The sequence below is a fragment of the Xenopus laevis genome, chromosome 9_10L (genome assembly GCF_017654675.1).
Source record: "Xenopus laevis strain J_2021 chromosome 9_10L, Xenopus_laevis_v10.1, whole genome shotgun sequence".
NCBI classification, from domain to species: domain Eukaryota; kingdom Metazoa; phylum Chordata; class Amphibia; order Anura; family Pipidae; genus Xenopus; species Xenopus laevis.
Window position 1 is genome coordinate 50634358 of NC_054387.1, and position 23006 is coordinate 50657363.

A 23006-nucleotide genomic window follows, 5' to 3' on the forward strand; every position below is an offset into this window, starting at 1 on the left:
AAGGATGCTTCAGCCAGAGATTGGATCTTGATATTACACAAAAAAAAAAAAGAGAATTTCTACCACTCTACAGTTATTTCCATGGAAACTCTATTTCTGGACATCATTTTCCAAGTCCAAAAAAATATTTTTGACCGTTATGTTAAATAGATGGTTATCAACTCGATTTGTTAAGGTACAGCTTGGGCAGAAAGCACACTAGAGTCGGTGGGGCATGAAACAGAAAACTCAAAGCCAAGGGTTTTGCCATGTTTCCGAGTCTAATAAATACAAATACTGCTCAGTAGCATATATTATTTTCAAACATTTCTCTATTTGTATCTTTACCTTTAATTGCACTATTACCTTTGTACTTGAGACAAAAACTCTGCCTTGGATATTTCGAATGAAACAGATTCTGGCTTTGAGTATACACAATAGACTTTGGGGTCACCTGGATAAAAGAATTAAATGCTGAGGGCTTGTGACTAAGGCATAAGCCCCTGACACAATAAGCGGGGTTAATACACACCTGCCACTATACATAAAAGCATTATGATTATTCCTACAGTGAGCAGGTTACCTTAGCAATTAATGAGACTACCTGAAAATTTCTTTCAAATATGTTTCCTTGGAAACTATACTATTATTTCCGCTGCCTCACTATACAGTTATGTATATTGGATTTCCGGCCAACTGATGTCTTATGAACAGGGAAAGGTTGTTGTTCATTAATAATCCTTCAATTCCAACTCATCCACCTGCAGTTCTGCAACACTAGACATTCAGGCTCTTGTCTTTGAGTATCACTCATGCATTATAAGGCATACTGTAAATTATAAGGATATTAGAAGTCACTGAAGGGTTCTATGACCATTGGCACAAGGCTGCAGGCTGAGTTCTGCAGGGAGCATCACTCATGTTTTATAAAGAATAATGTACCCCCTACTGTAAATTATAAGGATTTTTGTAGTCCATGAGGGGGTTCTGTAACCATATAAAGACACAAGGCTGCAGGCTGAGTTATACAGGGACCTCTTAGCATCTCTCATGTATTATAAGGGATAATGTACCCCCTACTGTAAATTATAAGGATATTAGAAGTCATTGAGGGATTCTGTGATCATATAAAGGCACAAGGCTGCAGGCTGAGTTATACAGGGAGCATTTTTCATGTATTATAAAGGATAATGTACCCCCTACTGTAAATTATAAAGATATTAGAAGTCACTGAGGGGTTATGTGACCATATAAAGACACAAGGCTGCAGGCTGAGTTATACAGGGAACTCTGAGCTTCTCTTGGGTATTATGAGGGATAATGTACCCCCTACTGTAAATTATAAGGATATAATATAAAAATACAAATATACAGAAAAGGAATGTTTTAGTCACACAATTAGCTATACCCTCATATTTTACTGTCTCTAGAGGAGAAATTAACAAAAGGCAAACCCCGGTGCATAAATAAGGCACATTATGGATGATGTAGACTGACAGTGAGTACCTCTAGAGACAGTATGAAAGTGGGGGCTGGAGGAGTTACAAACAGGGCAGTTGCTAGTTACAGAAGCAGATCAGTCATACGTGGAGGGTTCCAACATCAATTCCCAGATCCCCTATCACAGCCTGATTAATGCTGCTCTCCCCCCCCCCCCCGCACAGATGGATCAGTCATTTTAACAGATCAAGAAGAATGTTACTGTTGTGGGCGCCTGACAGATGTTGAACCCAGCTTGAAACAAAAACATGAAACCTATCTCCTTAAATATAATTGGACTTAACATCAAACGGAATGAAACCGAAACGTAATATTCTTCTGCAATGATCTGCGAGCCCAGTGAGGTTAATCCACAAATTTGCTGACGCCTAACACCCTAATGGTATGGGGACCAGATTAAAGGAATATGATTCCAAGATGCAGATTCTTCTAAAAAAATATAAACACAGAGAGAGATTCATGATCTACAAGTCTCCATGTAGTTGAGTCTAATGATTCTGTCTGTATGCCCCTTATATTAATTTGTATCCATTGCATATAAGCACCCTTAGTTGCCTCCTAGACTTCGGTTTTGCCCATGGTATAACTTCCAGTATTCAGACAGGCAATTGAAGCAGACTGCTGTGGCAACTCTGGAGCTACTGGCATCTTTGGGGTAATTGTAGCTCCAGGATTTCCCTGCGTCTATCAATGCACTTGTGCAAAATTCATAACTGTAGGTTTTGGTGCGGACCAAAAAGGGGGTCCCTCCTCTTTCTTTTCCCCTGTAATAGTTTTCCTATGGAAATCTTGAACATTTGTGTTGGTTGCCGCCATGTTTGGCCATTTCAGTTCTGCTCCCTTTCTCCCCAGGGCTGTTCTAAGAGAACAGGAGCAGACAATTAGCCCTGCTTGATTAAAATATGAATGAGGCCAGTAAGATATCAATCAGGAAAGCAAAGAATCTATATGAGTGTTATGGGGCAGTCTATATTGGATTACTATGAGTGTAATGCTGAAATAGAAAAACCTCTGTAAGGGACCTACTGTATTTATAAATGGGTTTGTTCTGTTAAGTCTGGTTACTGCCATTTTGTGTGGGTTTTAAGATATAAAATTTGTTAAGTTGAATATTAATGCTCCTAGAATATTCTTGCTGGGACATGAGCTGAAAATATGATAGGATAACAGAAGCCCCCCAACCTCAAAGGTCAAAAACAATTAAGAAAATTAACTCAGTCCGAGCAGTCTTTGTATATACATATTTCGTTTCTATGTCATATCCTGGATAGTGATGGGCGAATTTGTCCCGCTTGGCTTCGCCGAAAAATTTATGAATTTCTCGAGAAACAAGTGAAAATATTTGCGAAACTAAAGTTTTGACGCCCGCGTCAATTTGTGGGCGTCAAAATCGACGCTTGTGACAATTTGACTTGCATCTATTTTGTTCTATTGCATTAAAGTCAATGGGCGTGCGGTAAATTGTTGCCGGTATCGAAATTGTCACTGGTTTTGCACCAATTTCACAAATTTATTTGCCAGTGGCGAAACTCGTGAATTTGCTGAGAATTGGCGCCTGGGGAATTAATTCGCCCATCACTGATCCTGGACTATGCTGCTGGGGGTTCAGTCACCGGTTTTCTACTTAATTAAGGATTGCTGGATGTCAAATCACTGCCCACATTCGCCTATCAAAGTAAATGACCCTCATTTTGTTATTCAGAAATTTGGTCCTGATCACATGTAATCAAGGTATAATGTCTGGTTCTATGGAGGAGAGAAACAGCTGCAGAGTTAACTATATTGGGGTTTCACAGACTGTCATTAGAAGTGCCTTAGACAGATAAGCAATCAATAACCACCCTTGTATATTTATATACAGGTGTGGGACCTGTTATCCAGAATGCTCGGGACCTGGGGTTTTCCGGATAACGGATCTTTCCGTAATTTGGGTCTTCATGCCTTAAGTCTACTAGAAATTCATTTAAACATTAAATAAACCCAATAGGCTGGATTTGCTTCCAATACGGATTAATTATATCTTAGTTTGGATCAAGTACAAGCTACTGTTTTATTATTACAGAGAAAAAGGAAATCATTTTTAAAAATTTGGATCATTTGGATAAAATGGAGTCTATGGGAGACAGCCATTCCGTAATTCGGAGCTTTCTGGATATCGGGTTTCCGGATAAGGGATCCTATACCTGTATTATATAAATAATGGATATAGGAGCACAAACAAGGACAATATGGAGCACTGGGTTAACCGGCACACACCACAGGAGTCCACGCTGCTAATGTAAATCCTTGTAGAAATGTTAAACAATTAAAGGGAAAATGTTTCATTGGGACTTTTCCCACCATAAAAAAATCATGATCAGTATGGCTCATCATCATAGAAGAAAACTTTGATAGTTACATGTCCTTACAACAAAAGAAATTCAGAATTTCACTAGAAAATATTGCCATTGACGCGGCCACCAATATATTTTACTCTGAAAAAGTTGCCACAAAAGACACGTATTGACAATGCATTTCGTGAATGTTTGGCATTTCACAAATTTTCCTGCAGAATCACTAATCACTACAATAGGGAATTGTGCAACAAAAGCTATAAAAATAGAACACTATCATCCTGGAATTCTCTAGTCTTTACTGATTTATGGCTCATGTTACTGCACTTCATGGAGGTACACGGAGAAGGATGTTCCTACTGAACAGAATCATAGCAATGCTATTTGTATGGCATCTCTCTATACAGGCTAGGATCAGGAGCTGTTCCTGCCGAATTATGATTAATACAGGGGAATACCTATGCTGCCATAGTTTTATAGGATCTCTCTGTACAGACTATGAGCAAACATAGGAGGCTGTTCTGCTGAATTGTGCTTAGTACAGAGGAATACCTATGCTGCCTTAAGGTGGCCATACACGGGCCGATAAAAGCTGCCGACAGACCGTGTCGGCAGCTTATTGGCCCGTGTATGGGGCCCCCCCGACGGGCTTCACCGATCGAGATCTTGATCGGATGGGACAGAAAATCACGTTGGATCGCGGCCGCATCTATTCGTTGATGTGGTCCCGCGATCCGACTGTTTGGGCATCGTTAGGATCCGATCGTTGGGCCCTAGGGCCCACGATCGGATCAGCCCGATATTGCCCACCTCAAGGTGGGCATATCAGAGGGAGATCCGCTCGTTTGGTGACATCGCCAAACGAGCGGATCTCTCCATGTATGGCCACCTATAGTTTTATGGTATCTCTCTGTACAGGCTATGAGCAACTTTGGTAATCTCTTTGGTAATAGTTCTATTGGTCGGAATGTGAATAAAATATAAATAATAGGTATAATAGCCTATCAGGTATGGGGAGTCATTACAATCTACAGGAGGCGTTAAAAATGACTGTGCTGGGTGATCTAAAATCTGTAGCAGCCCCATTGCTATTACACAGAAGCCAAGAACACAAGGGATGCTTTGTGGCTCTAGTTACTGCTTGTGATGCTTCATGGGAGTATTATATTGAATTTTACAAGTTCAACAATTTGAATGAATAGGGATCTGCTCATCATTCTTGAAACCCAACAATCTTTTATTGTATTTCCAGGGGTCTCCAGAGACTTACTATCGGTAGAATGTTACCCATGAAATGTGCTAAAAGAATTCTTATATCAATGTAGTCTGCCAGTTTCTCTCTCTTCGCCGCTCTCTATCTCTCGTGTATTCATCTCTCTCCCTTATTGGGACTTTGAAGTCATTCTCCCCGAGGTGGTTATTATTAAAGGGAAAGCTGACACTGTCAGTCCATTGTTCATAATCAATTCCCAGCAGGGTTTTCTATTTATTTTATTCTGAAGGAATGAAGTCTGCTGGATATAACAGGGAGATAGAATCATGTAAAACCTTATCAATTTGGAGATCTCTGCACAAGACCTGACACTGTAGCTGTGGATGGAAGTGTGGATATTACCCTTAGTGGTAAGAGGCAGAGAAACTAATGAATGGGGATTCTGTGTTTTAAGGGATCCCACAGGACAACAATACTATTCACAGAGAAAGTCAAGAAACTTCTTTTTTTTTTTTTGCTATAGATTTAAAAATATGGGATAATGCGATAGCAAGGCGAGATAGTGCTAGAGGAAAAGGCTTTAACTGTACAGAGACGCCAACCTGGGTCACTTTGAATCGAGGTGCTTCTGTTTCAACCCCAGCCACATCCCTGTTCCACTCAGGCCATATCGCCCGTCAGCAATCCATGCTCAACTGATCCTAAGGTTTCAGGTTGTACATCTACTAATTTAGAAAGGCCCCAAATTAATAACCCACCAATCACATGGTCCTCAGGGATTCTGAGTCCAAGAAAAGTGTGGTTAATATATTTTTCATAGGTATGGCCCCATGAAAAAGATGTCCCCCCAGACACACATTGTGTGGTTCTTTGATGGTATGGAAACATAACTTGATTTGTCTCATTGCTGTTGTAGCCGGTGTATTATACCAGGAGAACATCTCACTTCACACAACGACCACTGACAGATTCCAGGGAATGTACAACTGTGACGTGAATATTAACTGTGTGCTGTTACCTAGAGAACCAGCCTGCAGGTCTTTTACTCGTTATTTTAATATATTTGTATGTCCATTCACTTTTGCTTGTGTATGTGGGAGTGACACATGGATGCACTATTCCAACATATGCCACTTCTGACTATCTCCTCTGTCCTTAGCAATAAGTGTGGGGGTGTTGTACCATAACCAGGACACAGGATAGGGAGGATGGCCCCTCTTGTTGTTAAAACAGACTCACTGAATTCACTGAACACACTGAGGCTGGGGCTGTTATTACAACATTTACTGTTAAATTACTATCAATGTACTTGCCAGTAGATTTGTAATAACCTCTTCTTCCACCCCTGGCCTTCCCACTTAAACCCTGATTCAGCCCCATTTCAGTTCCAATTTACCACTAAAAATTGTGGCAACTAATCTCCTCATTGGCCACTGCCCTTATGCTCTGAACTATCCACACCTCATATCTTCTCTGAGCTACCTATCTACATCATCAACTGCCCCTATACATAATCTACCCACCCCTTTACAACACTGAATCTTATTCCTGTATATTCCATTATTATTGATTTAAAAGTTGGGAACCATACACACAATCAAATAAGCACATAAACAGTGGATTACAGAATATAGGGCATGCTGTAGGCATAACAGATTCACTCAAAACCACTGTATTGATGTGACTGGTGAGCACTGGTTTTGGTCCAATTATCTTCTCTGCAGTTTCCAGCAAGCTATCACTAGGAGGAGAATAAAAACTGAATAAGACTCCCTAATGAGAACATTTGAGGGCCACAAGGTCTGAGATAGACTCTGGGCTTTGGAATCCTCCCTAGAGTTTCCAGCAAATGTCCAAAAGAAAAAGAATGTCACAAAGTCAGGTTAAAAAACCAGGAACAGTGAAATGAGTATGGGAGACAATAGTCAAATGGGAAAGCTGAAGTATGGAAAAAAGAGAAGATATCAGAGAAGGGGATTGTAGAAGAGGGAATTGTGTACATGCCAATCTTAATTCAATGGGAGAAACGGTTGAAGTGTTGAATGTGAGCTCATTGGGCACAAGCTGAGACCCTGTAGCGCCTCACTGTGTGATGACTTTATCTCAGTAGGTACCAGGGATGCCAAGCAAGAGTTATGACTCCCAGTTTTACCATCTCTCTTGACTAAGACAATAAGGAGAAAGGTGAGATTAAAGGGGGGGGGGCCATAACATAAACTGTTGGGGCTCCTTATCATTTCTTCCCATCACAAAAACATGCTTAACGGTACAGGTGCATAGTTAAGTATTTTATTGTAGACAAGCAGAATTTTTCTGCTACATACGGATCTTGTGTCTCACCCACAAGTTTTACATGAAAATGAGAACATTAACAAATTCTCCTGTCATCCTGACCTTTAGCAGAGCCAGCTCTAGAGGACATTGCTACAACGCGCAACATCCACTCCACACAAATCAGTTCACCTGCTTTCAATCTCCCACCCCAGGGAACTCGACTAACCCCTCTACCCCTGTGCATCGCTATCTTCCCAACCAATACAAATGAATTCACTGTTGGGCATATTCTAGCTCCAGGAAGTTCAACTCCAGAACAGCGGGAGAAAACCAGAGGCACACACGTCTTTGGTTGAATAATGTTCTGCTGGCAAGTCACAGCACTGAATGTAAGCAAAATGAATAGGATTATTTATCCCCGGGCTGCTTCGCTACATTAACCTACAGTGCGAGAGAGTTCCTTGCTGAAGAACCTGCGCTTGTTGTCTTTACAAAGCTGCAGAAGTGGTCCAGGCAAGTAACAGATTGCTTAACATATTTCACTTTAAAGTGCTTTCAATTTGAACCAATAAGGTTAGGAGATTTTACATTATAGGACAAAGAATGCTATTGAATAAATAACTGTATTCTCTACATCAAATTTGAACACAATATTTTACAAATCAGCTTTACAACAGAAACAGGTGTTGCCAGAGTTATTCCTGATTAGTGATGCGCGAATAAATTCACCAGGCGCGAATTCGCTGTGAATTTACGTGTTTCACCGCCAGCGAATAAATTTGCGAAACTCAAAAAAATTTAGACAAGCGCCGGAAAAGTTGCTTCTGTCAACACTATTCTGATGGCCATTGACTTTAACAACAGTGTCAAAACTGACATGGGTGTAAATTTTTGAGTTTTGTGAATTTATTGCCATTTTGCGAATTTTGCGGGAAATTCTCTAATTTTTCGGTGAGGCAAAACGGGAGAAATTCACCCATCACTACCCCTGATATCTCTCTACAGCCATGTGCTTGGCTACATTCCAAGATGTAACCAGAGCGAGACGATTCAAGATAATAATAATGGCTGAATCACAATAATGGACAAAATGTTAACGTGTAGGACATACATTTATGGGATCCGTTATCTGGAAACAAGTTATCCAGAAAGCTCTAAATTATGTAAAGGCTGTCTTCCATAGATTCCATTTTATCCAAACGATCCAAATATTTAAAAATGATTTCCCTTTTTTATGTAATAATAAAATAGTAGCTTGTACTTGATCCCAACTAAGATTAATTATCCGGAAAACCCCAGGTCCCGAGCATTCTGGATCACAGGTCCCATACCTGTATATGATAGCAGATGTTGCCTGGGTTATTCCAAAGTTATTCCCCCGGAAAACTTTTGACAGCCATATGCTACGCTACGTTAGATGAGATGATTCAAGAGAACATGAATTCCTTATTAAAAATGGAGGCTACATCAGATAGACAGAGGGAATCTAAATCTAGGAGAAATGAATAATAGATGTTAGCAGAGTTCTTCCAAAGTGATATCACAGGCTATTCCACGGGGCTACAGTTGTAGCCATTTGCTAAGCCACATCTTAAGATACAATAAGAATGAAATCATTCAAGATAACAAGAACTGGAATTGGAAAAATATGTTAGATCCAAATAATATATCAAGTTTATGTTAAGAGATATTTAATAGCAGAGGTTGTCAGAGTTATTCCAGTTTAAGTGATAACCCAAGCTACCCCTGATAGCCCCCTAGCCATATGTCAAGCTAGATTCTTAGGTGTGTAGGGATCCATAGGAATAATGGCACCTATGGCTTCACTTCCTTGTTGCTGGGTAAAAGTCAATGTAATCATTTGTACTTATTTACATATTTCTCTCATTGGCTTTAGGCCTATGGCGATGTCTTGCTTCACTGTACCATAGTGTGTAGCAAGTGGTGGTCCTTCCTTTTTGACCTGCAGCAATTGACCTGGGTGGGTGTTCCATTGAGCCTGGGATCAACAAGGCCCCAGAAGTGTTAAGCTCTAAAGGGACAACCCCTTTAGAAAAGGGACCCCGTAAACAAGGTTAGCTAGAGTACAGGATAGCAAATGTTATAGCACTCTCTAGAGAGAGTGAGTCAGTTAACTTTAGTTAGAAAGAGCAGGTTTATGCTCCACCACGGAGGATAGACCGGAGGATAGACCAGAGTATCCCTCCCCCAGGCTCTACTTGCCTATAGTGAGGGGGCCGCAGTACTTATAAGGGTTATTGTTCCATCCCTGCTCCACGTCTACTGTAGGGAATCCAGAACACATGAGTTACTGACAACCTAGGAGGTAAAACTTACAACTCTCAAAGCTGTTCCTTCAGTGGTGCCATCTGTTTTGTATCTGCTAATACCTGTGACTGTACCTGCATTTATTCACCTATCTCACATGCTGCGATTATTGCCACCCTGTGGCACTTTATACTGAATAAAGCCTTGAGTTATTTTATTTGCATAGAACCCCGGCATATTCCTTTCTATTATTTTTACATTTTGGTGGTGTTGAGGTGTAGGCCAAGAACACCATCACATGCTCCTTTAACTAAGCCCATCCTGTTGAAAGAGGGTCTAATGTAACCCACTCTCTGCCCTACTAGTTGGTTTTAGCTTGTTTAAGCCAAAATACAGTTACAGGTACAAGCAGAATAGGATGATTGAAGACAACATGAATTTGCTAAATGGTGACTATACCATAATAGACAAAATATAAATGTATAAGAGATAATTAATACCAGATGTTGCCAAAGTTATTCCACACTGAAAACACAGGCTATCTAAATTAGCTATCACTATATTCAAATGCTAGGCCTACATCTTAAAGGGATACTGTCATGGTAAAAACATTTTTTTTCAAAATGAATCAGTTAATAGTGCTGCTCCAGCAGAATTCTGCACTGAAATCCATTTCTCAAAAGAGCAAACAGATTTTTTTATATTCAATTTTGAAATCTGACATGGGGCTAGACATATTGTCAATTTCCCAGCTGCCCCAAGTCATGTGACTTGTGCTCTGATAAACTTCATTCACTCTTTACTGCTATACTGCAAGTTGGAGTGATATCACCCCCCCCACTTTTCCCCCCCAGCAGCCAAACAAAAGAACAATGGGAAGGTAACCAGATAACAGCTCCCAAACACAAGATAACAGCTGCCTGGTAGATCTAAGAACAACACTCAATAGTAAAAACCCATGTCCCACTGAGACACATTCAGTTACATTGAGAAGGAAAAACAGTAGCCTGCCAGAAAGCATTTCTCTCCTTAAGTGCAAGCACAAATCACATGACCAGGGGCAGCTGGGAAATTGACAAAATATCTAGCCCCATGTCAGATTTCAAAATTGAATACAAAAAAATCTGTTTGCTCTTTTGAAAAATGGGTTTCATTGTAGAATTCTGCTGGAGCAGCTCTATTAAGTGACTCATTTTGAAAAAAAATTTTTTTCCCATGACAGTATCCCTTTAAGGTACACTAAGAATGATAACATGAAAAAGACTAGAAGGTAAATGCTTGTTAAATCGCACTAATGAATCAAGCCAGAGTTATTCCAAAGTGATATTTCTGAGCCTGTCTACTCCTAAATCACTGCCAGCATTTGCTAGACTAAAACTTAAAGGGGTTGTTCACCTTTTAATTAACTTTTACTATGACATCGAGACCAATATTCTGAGACTTTTTTCAATTGGTTTTCATTTTTTTATTATTTGTGTTTTTTGAGTTATTTTTATATTCTCATTCAGCGGCTCTCCGGTTTGGAATTTCAGCCATCTGTTTGCTAGGGTTCAAATTACCCTAACAACCATGCATTGATTTGAATGAAAGACTGGAATATGAATAGGAGAAGACCTGAATAAAAAGATGAGTAATAAAAAGTAGCAATAACAATACATTAGTAGTTTTCAGAGCATTTGCTTTTTAGATGGGGTCAGTGACCTCCCTTTGAAATCTGTAAAGAGAAGAAGGCAATTAATTCAAAAACTATAAAAAGACCAATTGGAAAGTTGCTTAGAATGGGCCATTCTATAACATACTAAAAGTTATCTTAGAGGTGAACTACCCAATTAGAGTGAGACTGTTCAAGATAACTTGAAATACTTCAAATCAAAATAATGTATACAATTTAGAGGTTTGAGATTTGCAACAGTTGCCAGTGTTATCCCAAGGTGATATATCAGGCTACCACCAGCAGATATCACAGGAGTCATTTCTTAAGTTATATCCTTATGACAGCCAACTAATTCAAGATATGATGGAATTCTTTTGGAGAGACGGTTACCACATCAGAATAACCGATTACTTTTAAATGCGTGAGAACTACAGATGTCACCTGAATGTTGACAAGGTCATAACTCAGGCTCCCCTAGATATCTGTCTATAAGCTACAGGCTCCAGATAACATGATTTGGATTCCTTCAGGGAAAATTGTGACAGCATCTGGATCATACATGATAAAAGTGGCAGCTATCCTTCAAGGTCAAGCTCTCCCAAAGCATCTCACGACGAATCCAGTGTAAGGCAGTCAGCCCCCCCCCACACACACACACCTCTAAACATATGTGTTTATATAGCATGTAAATCGCTGCTGAAACAGAATATTTTATAGATTGTTATTAAAATCTAAAAATAAAATGTAAAATTAATAATCAGGATGTATGTATATGCCCAGCTGTAGTCCAAAGGGTAGTACAGGTATAGGATTCCGTTATCCGGAAACCTGTTATCCGGAAAGCTCAGAATTACGGAAAGTCCCTCTCCCATAGATTCCTTTTGATCCAAATGATCCAAAGTTTAAAAATGACTTTCTTTTTTCTTCGTAATAATTAAAAAGTACCTTGTACTTGATCCAAAGATATAACTAATTCTTATTGGAAGCAAAACCAGCCTACTGGGTGTATATCATTTTTTACATGATTTTCTAGTAGACTTAATGTATGAAGATCCAAATTACAAAAAGATCCATTATCCAGAAAACCCCAGGTCCCGAGCATTTTGGATAACAGGTCCCATACCTGTAACAATGCAATGTTGAAGGGTAAGTAAACATACAGGGATAACTAACCTATGGTCCTTCAACACCTTCTTAAAACAACCCTTAGCATCGTCCAACAAATGTATAGTGAATGCAAATAGCAGTTTCTATAGAAGTGCAAGTCCCCATCATTACTTTTCCTCTTCTTAAAGGACAAGGAAAGTTAAACTAAAGAAGTAGGCCAGAAATGTTGTACATTATGTTTTGTGCTAATGTACCAGCCCAAGGCAACCAAAGCCGTTTAGCAGGGAAGATCCGTGTCTCCAAAGATGCCCGAGTAGCTCCCCATCTTTTTTTTTTTGCAGATTCACTGCACATGCTCTGTGCTGCTGTCACTTACTGAGCTTAGGGACCCACTCACAATATACAGTACACATAGAAATATCACAGTATAATGCTGATTAGTAATTATATTGGTTAATTACTACATGGCAGCACAGAAACCAGTGCAACTAACATCGGAATTTAATAATCAGTCCTGTAGCATCAGCTTATATTACAGACCAACCTCAATTTCTGCTTGATAATTAGTGACGACCCCTAAGCTTAGCTTCTCAACAGCTGCTCAGAGCTAACTGATCATGTGAGTGTCGCAGACACTTTCCAAGATGGTGACCCCCTGTGACAAGTTTGAAGTCCTGGATCATTGCTGCTATTGAGAAGCTGAAAATTTAGGCTGGTGCAATAAGTTCAGTATATAAGACATGCCATTTTTAGCCCTATTCATTTTTAGGGTTTAGTTCTCCTTTAAGGGCCAGCTAAAGTCACAGCACAATATCAGCTACAGCTTTTATGTGCAGACAAGTCATGCCATCCAACCCACAGCCCCCAGGTGTTAATTCCAGTTTATCTAGCCCCCCACCACAAAGGAGCAGAGCAGGAGATGGTACAACCTCAATATGCACAGAGACTTCAATAAGCACCAACAAAAACATACACAGAATCTTTCATACAAAGTACAGCCCATGAATCAAAGCACATGCATATTATATCAAGAAATCTACAAATGTGATAAACTACAGCTCCCATTATGTGACAGACCCATAGACTGGTGGTGATTGTTGGCATCTGGAGGGCTGAAGTTTGGACATGCTTAATCTTAAGAAGCATTTATAGCTACCTTGAATTAAAATAAGAGGAGCTCATGCTCAGTAGTTTCATCAGAACCTGCCATCTCTATGCCATTATCAATATACTCCAATGATACCGCCTTGAATGCAGGTTATATAACAAGAACATATATGATTCCTATATTGCAATTCCTAGCATTTAGCAGAGTAATGCGGGGGGTCTGAGTACCCAATCAAAGGGATCTGAATGACATAATTTGGGGATGGGATGTGCAACCTGTGACCTGTAGCTCTTCATGAACTACACATATCCACTGTCTGTTGTCAGAGGGAAGTTGTAGCTTAGTAGCAATTGCAAGGCAGCAAGTTGGGAATCCCCTTTGTAAACATTGAAACCAATTAGCAATTATTCGACAATATATAATGTCCTTTGTCCTTTGTACCTTTTACATTAACACCCCCAGGGTACCCTCCATTTTATTGGGTCCAAATGCATCTGCCCTCTATGCCTTGGCTTATAGCTAACCCTGATTTTGGTGAGCATGCGGTCACGGCACTTAACATACTGGACAAGAAACTGCACTTCTTGTAGGGATATATGATTATATCAAGGGATCAAGGGGCCCACTACACCCCACAAAATAAGGGGATTTAATAAGGGTTTATTAAATGGTTCGGTGTTGAATCTACCTAGCCTGCCTAAGGGAAATGGCACATGGGGCCATTTGAAGCATTTTTTTGGCCCCGTCGTTTTGTATCTCTGTTTATGGGGGACAAAATCAGTACAACTACCATTCAAACTTTATGCCGATTTGTGCAGGTAATTATCGAAACAAGACACTAAAGGTTTTTTTGAGGTGCATTCAAGTGCATTCAATGGCAAGGTGTGAATCTGAGAGTTCTTGTACCTATCTCACAGAGCTACTACACAGCAGTATGTCAAAATGATTCAAACCACACTGTGTGCCATTACCCTGACATCAGTGTTAAAGTTTTGAGGGCCAGGAGCCAATTTGCTAATAGGGCCATTACTGGGCCCTCATTGAAGTTCTGTTGCCAAGTAGAACACAAAGCTTAGCTATAAAAATGATATTTCCCTAAGAGTGATCTGCACCCCAAGATTACCTTTTGCCTTCCACATAACTGAACCACTGAACTGACAACTTCTAAATGGGCAAGTATATGGCAGTTAATCAAAAGTAATTTATCTCTTCACTTGTAACCACATGTTACCTGTGTATGTTCATTTCTCGGGGCGGACTTCTCGCCTTGTCATAAGCTATTTTGGCACAGACCCCCACAATAAAAATGAAAGCTATCACCCCACAGGTGATGTATACAGTTGTGTTGGTCTTATCATTGCGAGGGTCGTAGGCGTCTTCCTCCACTGACTCAATGTCATTAGTGCTGGTGGTTGCAGTCCACACGGGCTTCTTGCATGAAACTTGATCTATTCTCTTGCTTTTTGTGTCACAGCAGAATCGGAATGAGCATGTCCCACAGCAGTACCGGTAAGCAGTGTGGTTGCAGTCAAACTCTTTGTCCCACTGACCGCTAACGTCGTAGTAGCCCATGCATTTATCATAAGCAACCACAACAGGAGGTTTCACCCTTCTGGTGGTGACCACCGGAGGCACAGCTGTATTGTTGACATCCTTCCCTTTAGGGGGGTTGGCAGTTTTTTTGGCAGGTCCTGCATTTTTGTTACCTTTAGTCTTAGCTGCAGCTTCACAATGGTCCATGAAGCCTACAAGATCTAGGCAGATCACAAGAAGTAGCAAGAGATGCCACCTCATGGTCAACTGATATCCAGAATGGTGGCTAAACCTTTACTGCAGGCTCAATCTTTTTCTTCTTTTAAGATCTGTTATGGCTAATTCAACTAAAAGGTAATGGCTATCAGTACAATCTTACATCCACTGGCCCTTCCAGCCTGATGAGAGCCATTAATCCAGTTTGCCTTCCTCAGACAGAGATGACATTTTGGAATGCCAGACTGTCACACATACTGCTTTTCAGGTTGTACCTCAGCCTTCCTGATGGAGATGCATTCCACCTTAGCGCACAAAAAGGAGCGTGTTGGGTACAAAGCACAGCGACTGGTGATCATGTTGACTCCTGCAGATCACGTCCTTACCAAGTGCCACTGCAAAGAAAAGAGAGTAAAAAAAAGACTGTTATAGTGTTTCTGAATAGAAGGGAGCCAATATTTCCCCCACCCCAGGAGACAGATTTTCAAAGTGCTTTGACATCTTCTCGGTGTCAATTAACTTGAAGGAAGTGGGGGGGCAGGAGAAATGCTATTGATTTCAGATTCCTTTTATCCAAGGTAGAAAACAGGGGAAAGGACTGAGTAAAAACAATAAAGAAAGACCATTCTTAAGCCCTGGTCGGCAGAGAGGTAGCAGCATTCCCTTAGGGGTTTCCATTAATCAAGCAGTAAGCCCCCACTCTCAGCGATGAAGAGGTCTGCCCAGTGTCTATCTTCTTTACAGATTACACTCAAAGCTTACTTGTTTTCAATCTATTCCGACCTGTCAGACAAGCCGTTGTGGAATATTGAAATATTGCTCCAGGCAACCATCCTAAATCTTTTCCCATCTCCTACTGCAACATCATCACAGACTTACATGCCTAAGCCTCCTGCATCCTGATGGGATTGCCTTATCACATCTGCCCATGGAACATGCATCCCTGGCTGGGCTTAGATTGAGAGCAGACACCTACAGCCCCTGGTTATCTGGAACATCGGGGAGTCCGGTATGATGTACTCACCATTGCTGCTTGGCACTGCAGATGTTAAGGCTTCTCCTGAATGAACAGAGAACCCTTCTGCCTGCACTTCTAAGGAGGAGATGCTCTGAATGCAAGTCCGCCCACAGCCGACAGAAAGAGAGAGAGCCTTGCTCCCCAGCATCAATTCATTCAGGCGTCACCAGTTAAAGAACAGGCTAACTCTAGGACAATTAGTGATGGAGAGCTCTGGGTCTTGCTGTTTGGGTGCCTCTACTCTACAGGAGCCTACATCTGTCACTGCAGCCAATCCAGACACACTGGACGTGCAAGGGCTTTTGGTCTGGTGATGATGCAAATATCCAGCTCTTAGAAGAGTGGGCACCAACACAAGCAATGCCAGAGTATAGCATGACCTCAGCAATAAGGTTACAAGTGACCCTAAATCAGGCATGGACGTTGATGTGCTGCATGTCCAGGAAATCTAATCCTACCCAGGTAGCAATGCTTGTATCTGGCTTGCAAGGCTGAATTTTAGCATGGTTCTATTTTGATATTAAACATATGGAGCAGCGATGGCAATCCTTAAACACAGGGGATGCTGGGGCTTGTAATGTATTTCTAATACAGCTTGTCCCTGATCTATAGGAGCCTTTGGGACTAGATGCTTGAAACACCGTCCAACTCATCCATCCGTTAAAATGTATCCATTTGTTGTCTATTGTCTTTTAGTTTAGGGTAACATGGGAGGTCAGAGCTCATTAGATGCACAGAATGTTACTCGTACTGTTTAATTATACATACTGTATGTGTGTGCCACCATATTGCTTGGCAGTGAACAAAGCTATAGGTTACTGTGCAACATACATATGGCTAGGAGCTGCCATATCGTACAGTATGAGGGTATAGCTTATTGTGTGCTCAAAACATTCCTTCTCTGTATATTTGTATTTATACATATGGGATGGAGGTGCCATATTGTTTCCCTTAGAAAGAACAGTATGAGGGTATAGCTTATATTTATACATGTATACTGTGTTTTCTGCACTAATGCACTCCCCTTTAGCTGTTTTTTTACAGTAATTGCCAGTATCCCAGCAGGGAGTTGTAGTTGTACAATGGCTGTGAGCTGCAGGTTAAATAGCGATAGGTTCATCCCTGTTATATTCATAGACATGCAGTCATTTCTGTGTGTGTTCAGTATAGGGTTCCACTCCTGTAGCAGAATCCCTGTTGTGAGTCACTGGCCACTTTCTCATATCCAATAAGTGTTAGAGCCAGTGGCAGTTTGTTCTCAATTCCCTGCACTCTGCACCCCCCCCCCCATCCCCAGCTCTATGTACATTTCCTCCCCACTGTGATGCCCTTATGTCTTCATTGTGAAGGTTAATGACCCGTAAAATATCCATCAATATGGGCTAGTCAGATTTGAATCATCTGGAAATGCGAGTGGCAAAATTAGCCGGTGAGATCTGTAAGGACTGCAAATTATAACGGCAGCTCCTCTATGTGCATGCGACTGACTGCAGCTGGGGTCCTGGGCTTTTATGGGAAAGATCGACAATTCTAGTTGTATTAACAGCGCTCAGGCTCCTATAAAAGCAAGAACCAGACAAATCTCATTTCCAAATGGGAATGCTTATAAAAGCCAACAGGGAATTTCTACAGCTTTATATTTTGAAATATACTGCCCTCTTATATATAATAGGTCATTAATCTTCAAAATCCTTTAAAATCAGCATTTAAAAAAATCATATGATCAGTTATAAAGATAGCTAGATCTCAGCCATAAAGCAGGACAGGACTGCTGCTTACACTGGGTATCAAATAGGATCTGTGTCACTGTGACACTGTTATAATTATAAAGATAGCTAGAATCTCAGCCATTAAGAAGGACAAGACTAATTCTTAGAGGCTGGTTTCCTAACAATACTGTGTATTTGACAGTGCCAGCAAATCTGAACTGCAGGACATATCTACAAAAAAACAGACAAAGATACATGACTCTGCAATAGTTTTAGAGAATGATTAGAATATCCCTCAACTAATCCTGGCAGATACTGTATTGAGATGTTATTTTAAACCTCAATGTATGACTAGGGTCTCAGACTGTGCCACTGTTGTATTGCAGTCCAATGGGGAAAACTGTCCATTCATGCAAAGTAGTAAAAGGTTAGCACTACAATTAATACACCAATGTGTGTATATGTTGCACTGCTAGTCCCTAATAAGAGGAAGTTCAATTTGAAAGTAGTGATGTCACTAAAAAAAAAAAAAAATGTCAGTGGAATGCATTACGCCTATCAATGAGATCCAACAAATATTATTTTAATAATAATAATTAATATTATTTTGTTGTAATTAACAAGTTAATGATGGGAGCCTTTATCATTGGAAGCAGGAGCCCACACCAACCCCTTGGATGTTTCTCTCAGTGACCTCAAAGCAGGTGCTTATTTTTGAATTACTGACATGGAGGCAAGATTTGATTGCATAAAAACCAGGTGTACTACCAGTCAAAGCCTCCTGTCATCTTGCAGTCCACATAGGGGCTACCATAGTCAACAATGGCCCTTATTTGGCACCACACAGGACTTTTTACATGTTGGTGGTGCTCCTCAGCTCTTTTCACAGTTGCATGTAACTCACAAGTAAAAAAAGTTGGGGACCTCTTCCCTACTATTTCCATCTCGCCCTACTGTCTTTATCTTGCCCTTCTGTCTCCATCTTCCCCTACTGTCTCCATCTTGTCTTACTGTCTCCATCTTGCCCTACTGTCTCCATCTTGCCCTACTGTCAGAATGTAGCACACAGTTTAGGTAGGTTGGGGGCCTCTGCCCTTCTTGCCCTACTGTCTCCTTGCCCTACTGTCTCCATCCTGCCCCACTGTCTCAATCTTGTCCTACTGTCTCCATTTTGTCCTACTTTCTCCGTCTTGCCCTACTGTCTCAATCTTGTGCTAATGTCTCCATTTTGTCCTACTGTCTCCATTTTGTCCTACTGTCTCCATCTTGCCCTACTGTCTCCATCTTGCCCCACTGTCTCCATCTTGTCCTACTGTCAGAATGTAGCACACAGTTTAGGTAGGTTATTGCATTTGTGTGCCACCCTGAAATGTTGCTTTTCACTTTAATATTTTGCACCAGTAAATAGGATAAATTCTTCACAGTTTGGGCAGAATGCTGCATGGACGTGATATAGAAGCTGCGCGTATGAATCACCCCTTGGGTAAAGCACCAGAAGATAACAGCAGTCTAACAGGATTATACTGTGATGAAGGCAAGGTTTGATCCCTGTGATATCTCCCTTTGATGTTGGAAAAGAAAAAGACCTTCTCGTGTGTGTGTCTGAATGAATATCTAAATGTAAGCTCTTTGGATCAAGACTTGCTGAGCTCCCAAAATACATTGATTTAATCATGTGTCAGTGACTCCCAAACTGCAAGTCTGACCCCCCCCCACCCACAAAGAAAGACAAGAGAAGTGTCTGGGGGTTTAGTCTGAAGGTCTATCAGGGTGACATTGGGGTAGAAAGCCTGACCACTCACCTAAATAGCCCAGCCTGAAACTCAGATCTGAGATAAGTAGTGTTTTTATATATCTGTAACCTTGTTATAAGCTAATGGGGGCCCATGAGCAAATATTGGACCTCAAAGGGGAACTTGAACTGAAAGCCACTACTTTAAAAAAATGCGCAATGACAGATGACACGCTGATTTCTTTAAGTAATGGTTTCACCCAGAATAAGAGCGTGCCACCCCAGAGAAGCTTATTATTAGCCGTATGATAGAGCTCTGGGACGCTTGCCAATGCCCTTACCTATCTCATGATATCACAGTGTGCTGCTGTCAGCTCAGCCCCCACCAACTCTAACGCTGAGAAGGAAGGTAGTGCAGGGCACTGGACTGATGGAGACGCTGCTGAGCAGGGTGGTCGGAAAGATTGGTGCCCTGGGCTTCTGAGAATGGACAGCATTATTAATGGCCTCATATACAGTATGGCTAAATTTTACACAATAACTGCTGCACAGATATAAAGATGTGCTCAATTAAGCGTTTAGTTATATAGTGATATTGCCTTTCTGTGCATCACCAGATCTATTCAGTGACTGACTTGTATATTGGCTCAATATATGCAGTGATGAGCTTACTGCTACTAGGGGTAGGCAGAAAGCCAAATTAGTGGTAAAAAGAAGAGGTATGTGCCACACTACACATTAAACAAAATATGCAACACTATGCTGGGAGTTGTAGTTTATCAGCTGGAATCATCTAATAGGAAATAGCACAATTGTGATTAATGTAATTCTAAATACAAAAAAGATCAGAGTCCACCATGGCTTCCCCAAGCTCCTCTGTGTGTTATCTGTCAGGGTGCAATGGATCAGAATGGCGTGTCTCTGTTGAGCAGTCCCCATGTCCAACACATCATTCCTATCCATTCGTACAGTGATATCTTGACACGTACGTGCCATGTTCTTGTCTTAAGGGAAAATGCAGAGCTCCGGGGGGATTGAAGGAGCCTGCTGCAGATGGCTGATACATTAAACTCACAGTCACACAATGACAGTAACTCGTGCCAGACCGGCCTCATCCTAAACTGACAATGGATCTCCCAACTGTTAACCCTATCACTATTATATAAAAATCTGTTCAATTTGCCCCTTTCCCCATTTTACCAAACACCCCCCCCAGGACTAGCCACAAAGTACAGCACTCTATTTGTGGGACCAACCTGTTTAAACTCATCTGCAATGGAAGGCAGGCTGCACAGTGCAAAAACATAGTGGAAGAGTCCTGCAGTGTGTCGGGTACCTGCAAAGTCACGACTGTCCAGCACCCTTTAGATGCAGTCCAGAGAGATATAGGTGGCCATTCGGGGACATTTACTTTACTTTGTGGGAAAACAAGCAGCTTTGTGAAGTTTTGGTGTATGTGTATGTGCGGGACGGGTGGTGACCAATGTTGATAAGTGGGTGTGGGGTGGCCTTGGTGTAAGCGTGTACAGGTGGGTGTCTGCAATAACAGACTTGTGCAGACCTCTACACACTTTGCATCCTGCTGTGCATGTCGTAAATGCGTCCATATAGGTGCATCGCACTCAAGTTGCAGCAATTTACTGTTTGCAATTCCATTGATTATCTTAGCGCATCGCACCCTGTGCTTATAACCAGAAGTGTGTCTCTTTTAGTGCAGAGAGTGCAGTCAGACTGGCCTACTGGGTCACCCAGTTCTGTTGGGCCCCACAACCTAAGACACGTCAGTGGGCAATGTGGCACGTGGTGGGCTCTTTTCTATGGAAAAAAAATATATCGGCCTTCCTATATATTTATCTTTTTTACCTATTAATAACATTGGGATCAACTATCATTTTTATCGGGCAGGCCAGTAAAATACCGACCAGGTGGCAACACTAGTGGCAGCAGCGGCATACAGGGTGGGGTTGGGCAATTAGGGTTGCTGACAAAATCAGCAACGTAGTTGTGCCCCTGGCCCGTCCATAGTCTGCCCCAATTTTACCATTTTTCCCGTATCTGCTCCATAGCCCATGTTTGTTGCTCCACCCCTTTTTTGTCATCACCCCACACCCTTTACCTCATGCCCTGCCTTTTTTGTGCCTGCCCCCTACTGGCTGGTAAGAATGATTTAGAAGGGGGGCAACCCTAGGGGTGAGTAATTTGGTGGGCCGCAGGTATACCCTGACAGAGACCACAAATGCAGCAATTTTGCCATCCCCTTGGCTCGCTTTAAGCACTTAAGGTAAGTTTAGGGGTGGAGTGAGTAGAGTTTTTTTAGATTGCGTTTTTAAAAACACACGGTTGAGCGTAAATATGCTAATGAAACCACAAATGCATTATAATATGCGTTTTTCAGCCTGTAGTTTCCTTTTCCCAACAATTTTAGTGGGGAATAAATAGTATAAAGTTTTGCTAAAGAAGCCAACATGCAGAATGTAGCCGTATTGCTTGTTAATACGCAATGTAATAACGTCACCAGCATATAACGCCGTAACTACGTATAAATGCGAAATCCTCTTGGCAAGAGTTTGGACGCCTTGTTGAAAATATGCAGTGTATTTTAGCAAAGTGTATTTCCAAACCTGCAGATCCCATAGAGTTCAATCACATGGTGTTTCCTTGGCGTATTGGCGTTTCTGGTAAAAAAAAAAAATGCAAATACTGGTGTCTTGTGGCGGATGTTGGCTCACAAGCGCCCTGTGGGAATTGCTATAGTGCGTATTCCATTATTTGCATACAAGGCTATAAAAATATCCCATTAACACTTCTATTCATTATTAATAATAACCTGGCCTGCTGCAGGGCAGCACCAAGGATAATGTACAACTCAAACCTCAGGCAATTACCCAGCCGTTAATATACACGTATGGATGTGCCAAGGCCGCCTTCCCCTACTTCCGAGCAACCTGTTCTTGGCTGCTAGTCGCAGGCAGATGAAGCAGAGATTTGCTGCGGGCCGCGGGCTCTTACGATTCTTAAGATTGATTTGGAGACCCCCATAGTCACTGGAATGTCTAAGAATAAACCTAAATATCATTAGATTGGGTGGGCTGTCATGATGGCTGAAACACTGATTAATCTGCCCGTTCTGCTGCAGGAATATCTCCGTTGCTTGCACACAGGATCGATGCAGAGGACAAACAGTGCATTAATATTATCATTTAATTATAAAGCACCCACAGCGGCAGTGGGAGACAGGGAAGCCTAAGCACTTGTGTGTGACAGCCAATGGCCAAGCAATGAGCCCTGAGCTACATCCAATATAACAGATCTTGTGCATGGCTGCAGAATAACCAGTGCAGGCTCCAGAATACATCAGAGGT

General features: G+C 41.4%; 1 protein-coding gene across 7 annotated transcripts in view; it reads right to left on the reverse strand.

Moving 5' to 3' along the window:
- Positions 1-16484, reverse strand: part of shisa6.L (shisa family member 6 L homeolog) — a 127142-nt gene extending 110658 nt beyond the window's left edge. For 6 of the 7 annotated variants that reach the window (XM_041576018.1, XM_018235438.2, XM_041576017.1 and 3 more), the window contains exons 1-2: positions 16210-16484; positions 14668-15580 (exon numbers count right to left, since the gene is read on the reverse strand). In XM_041576018.1, coding sequence (XP_041431952.1) covers positions 14668-15230 — 563 coding nt within the window. In that variant the 5' untranslated portion in view covers positions 15231-15580; positions 16210-16484. The remainder of the gene's footprint in view (positions 1-14667; positions 15581-16209) is intronic. The other variant, XM_041576020.1, reaches the window with a different exon arrangement.
- Between the last annotated feature and the right edge of the window lie 6522 nt (positions 16485-23006).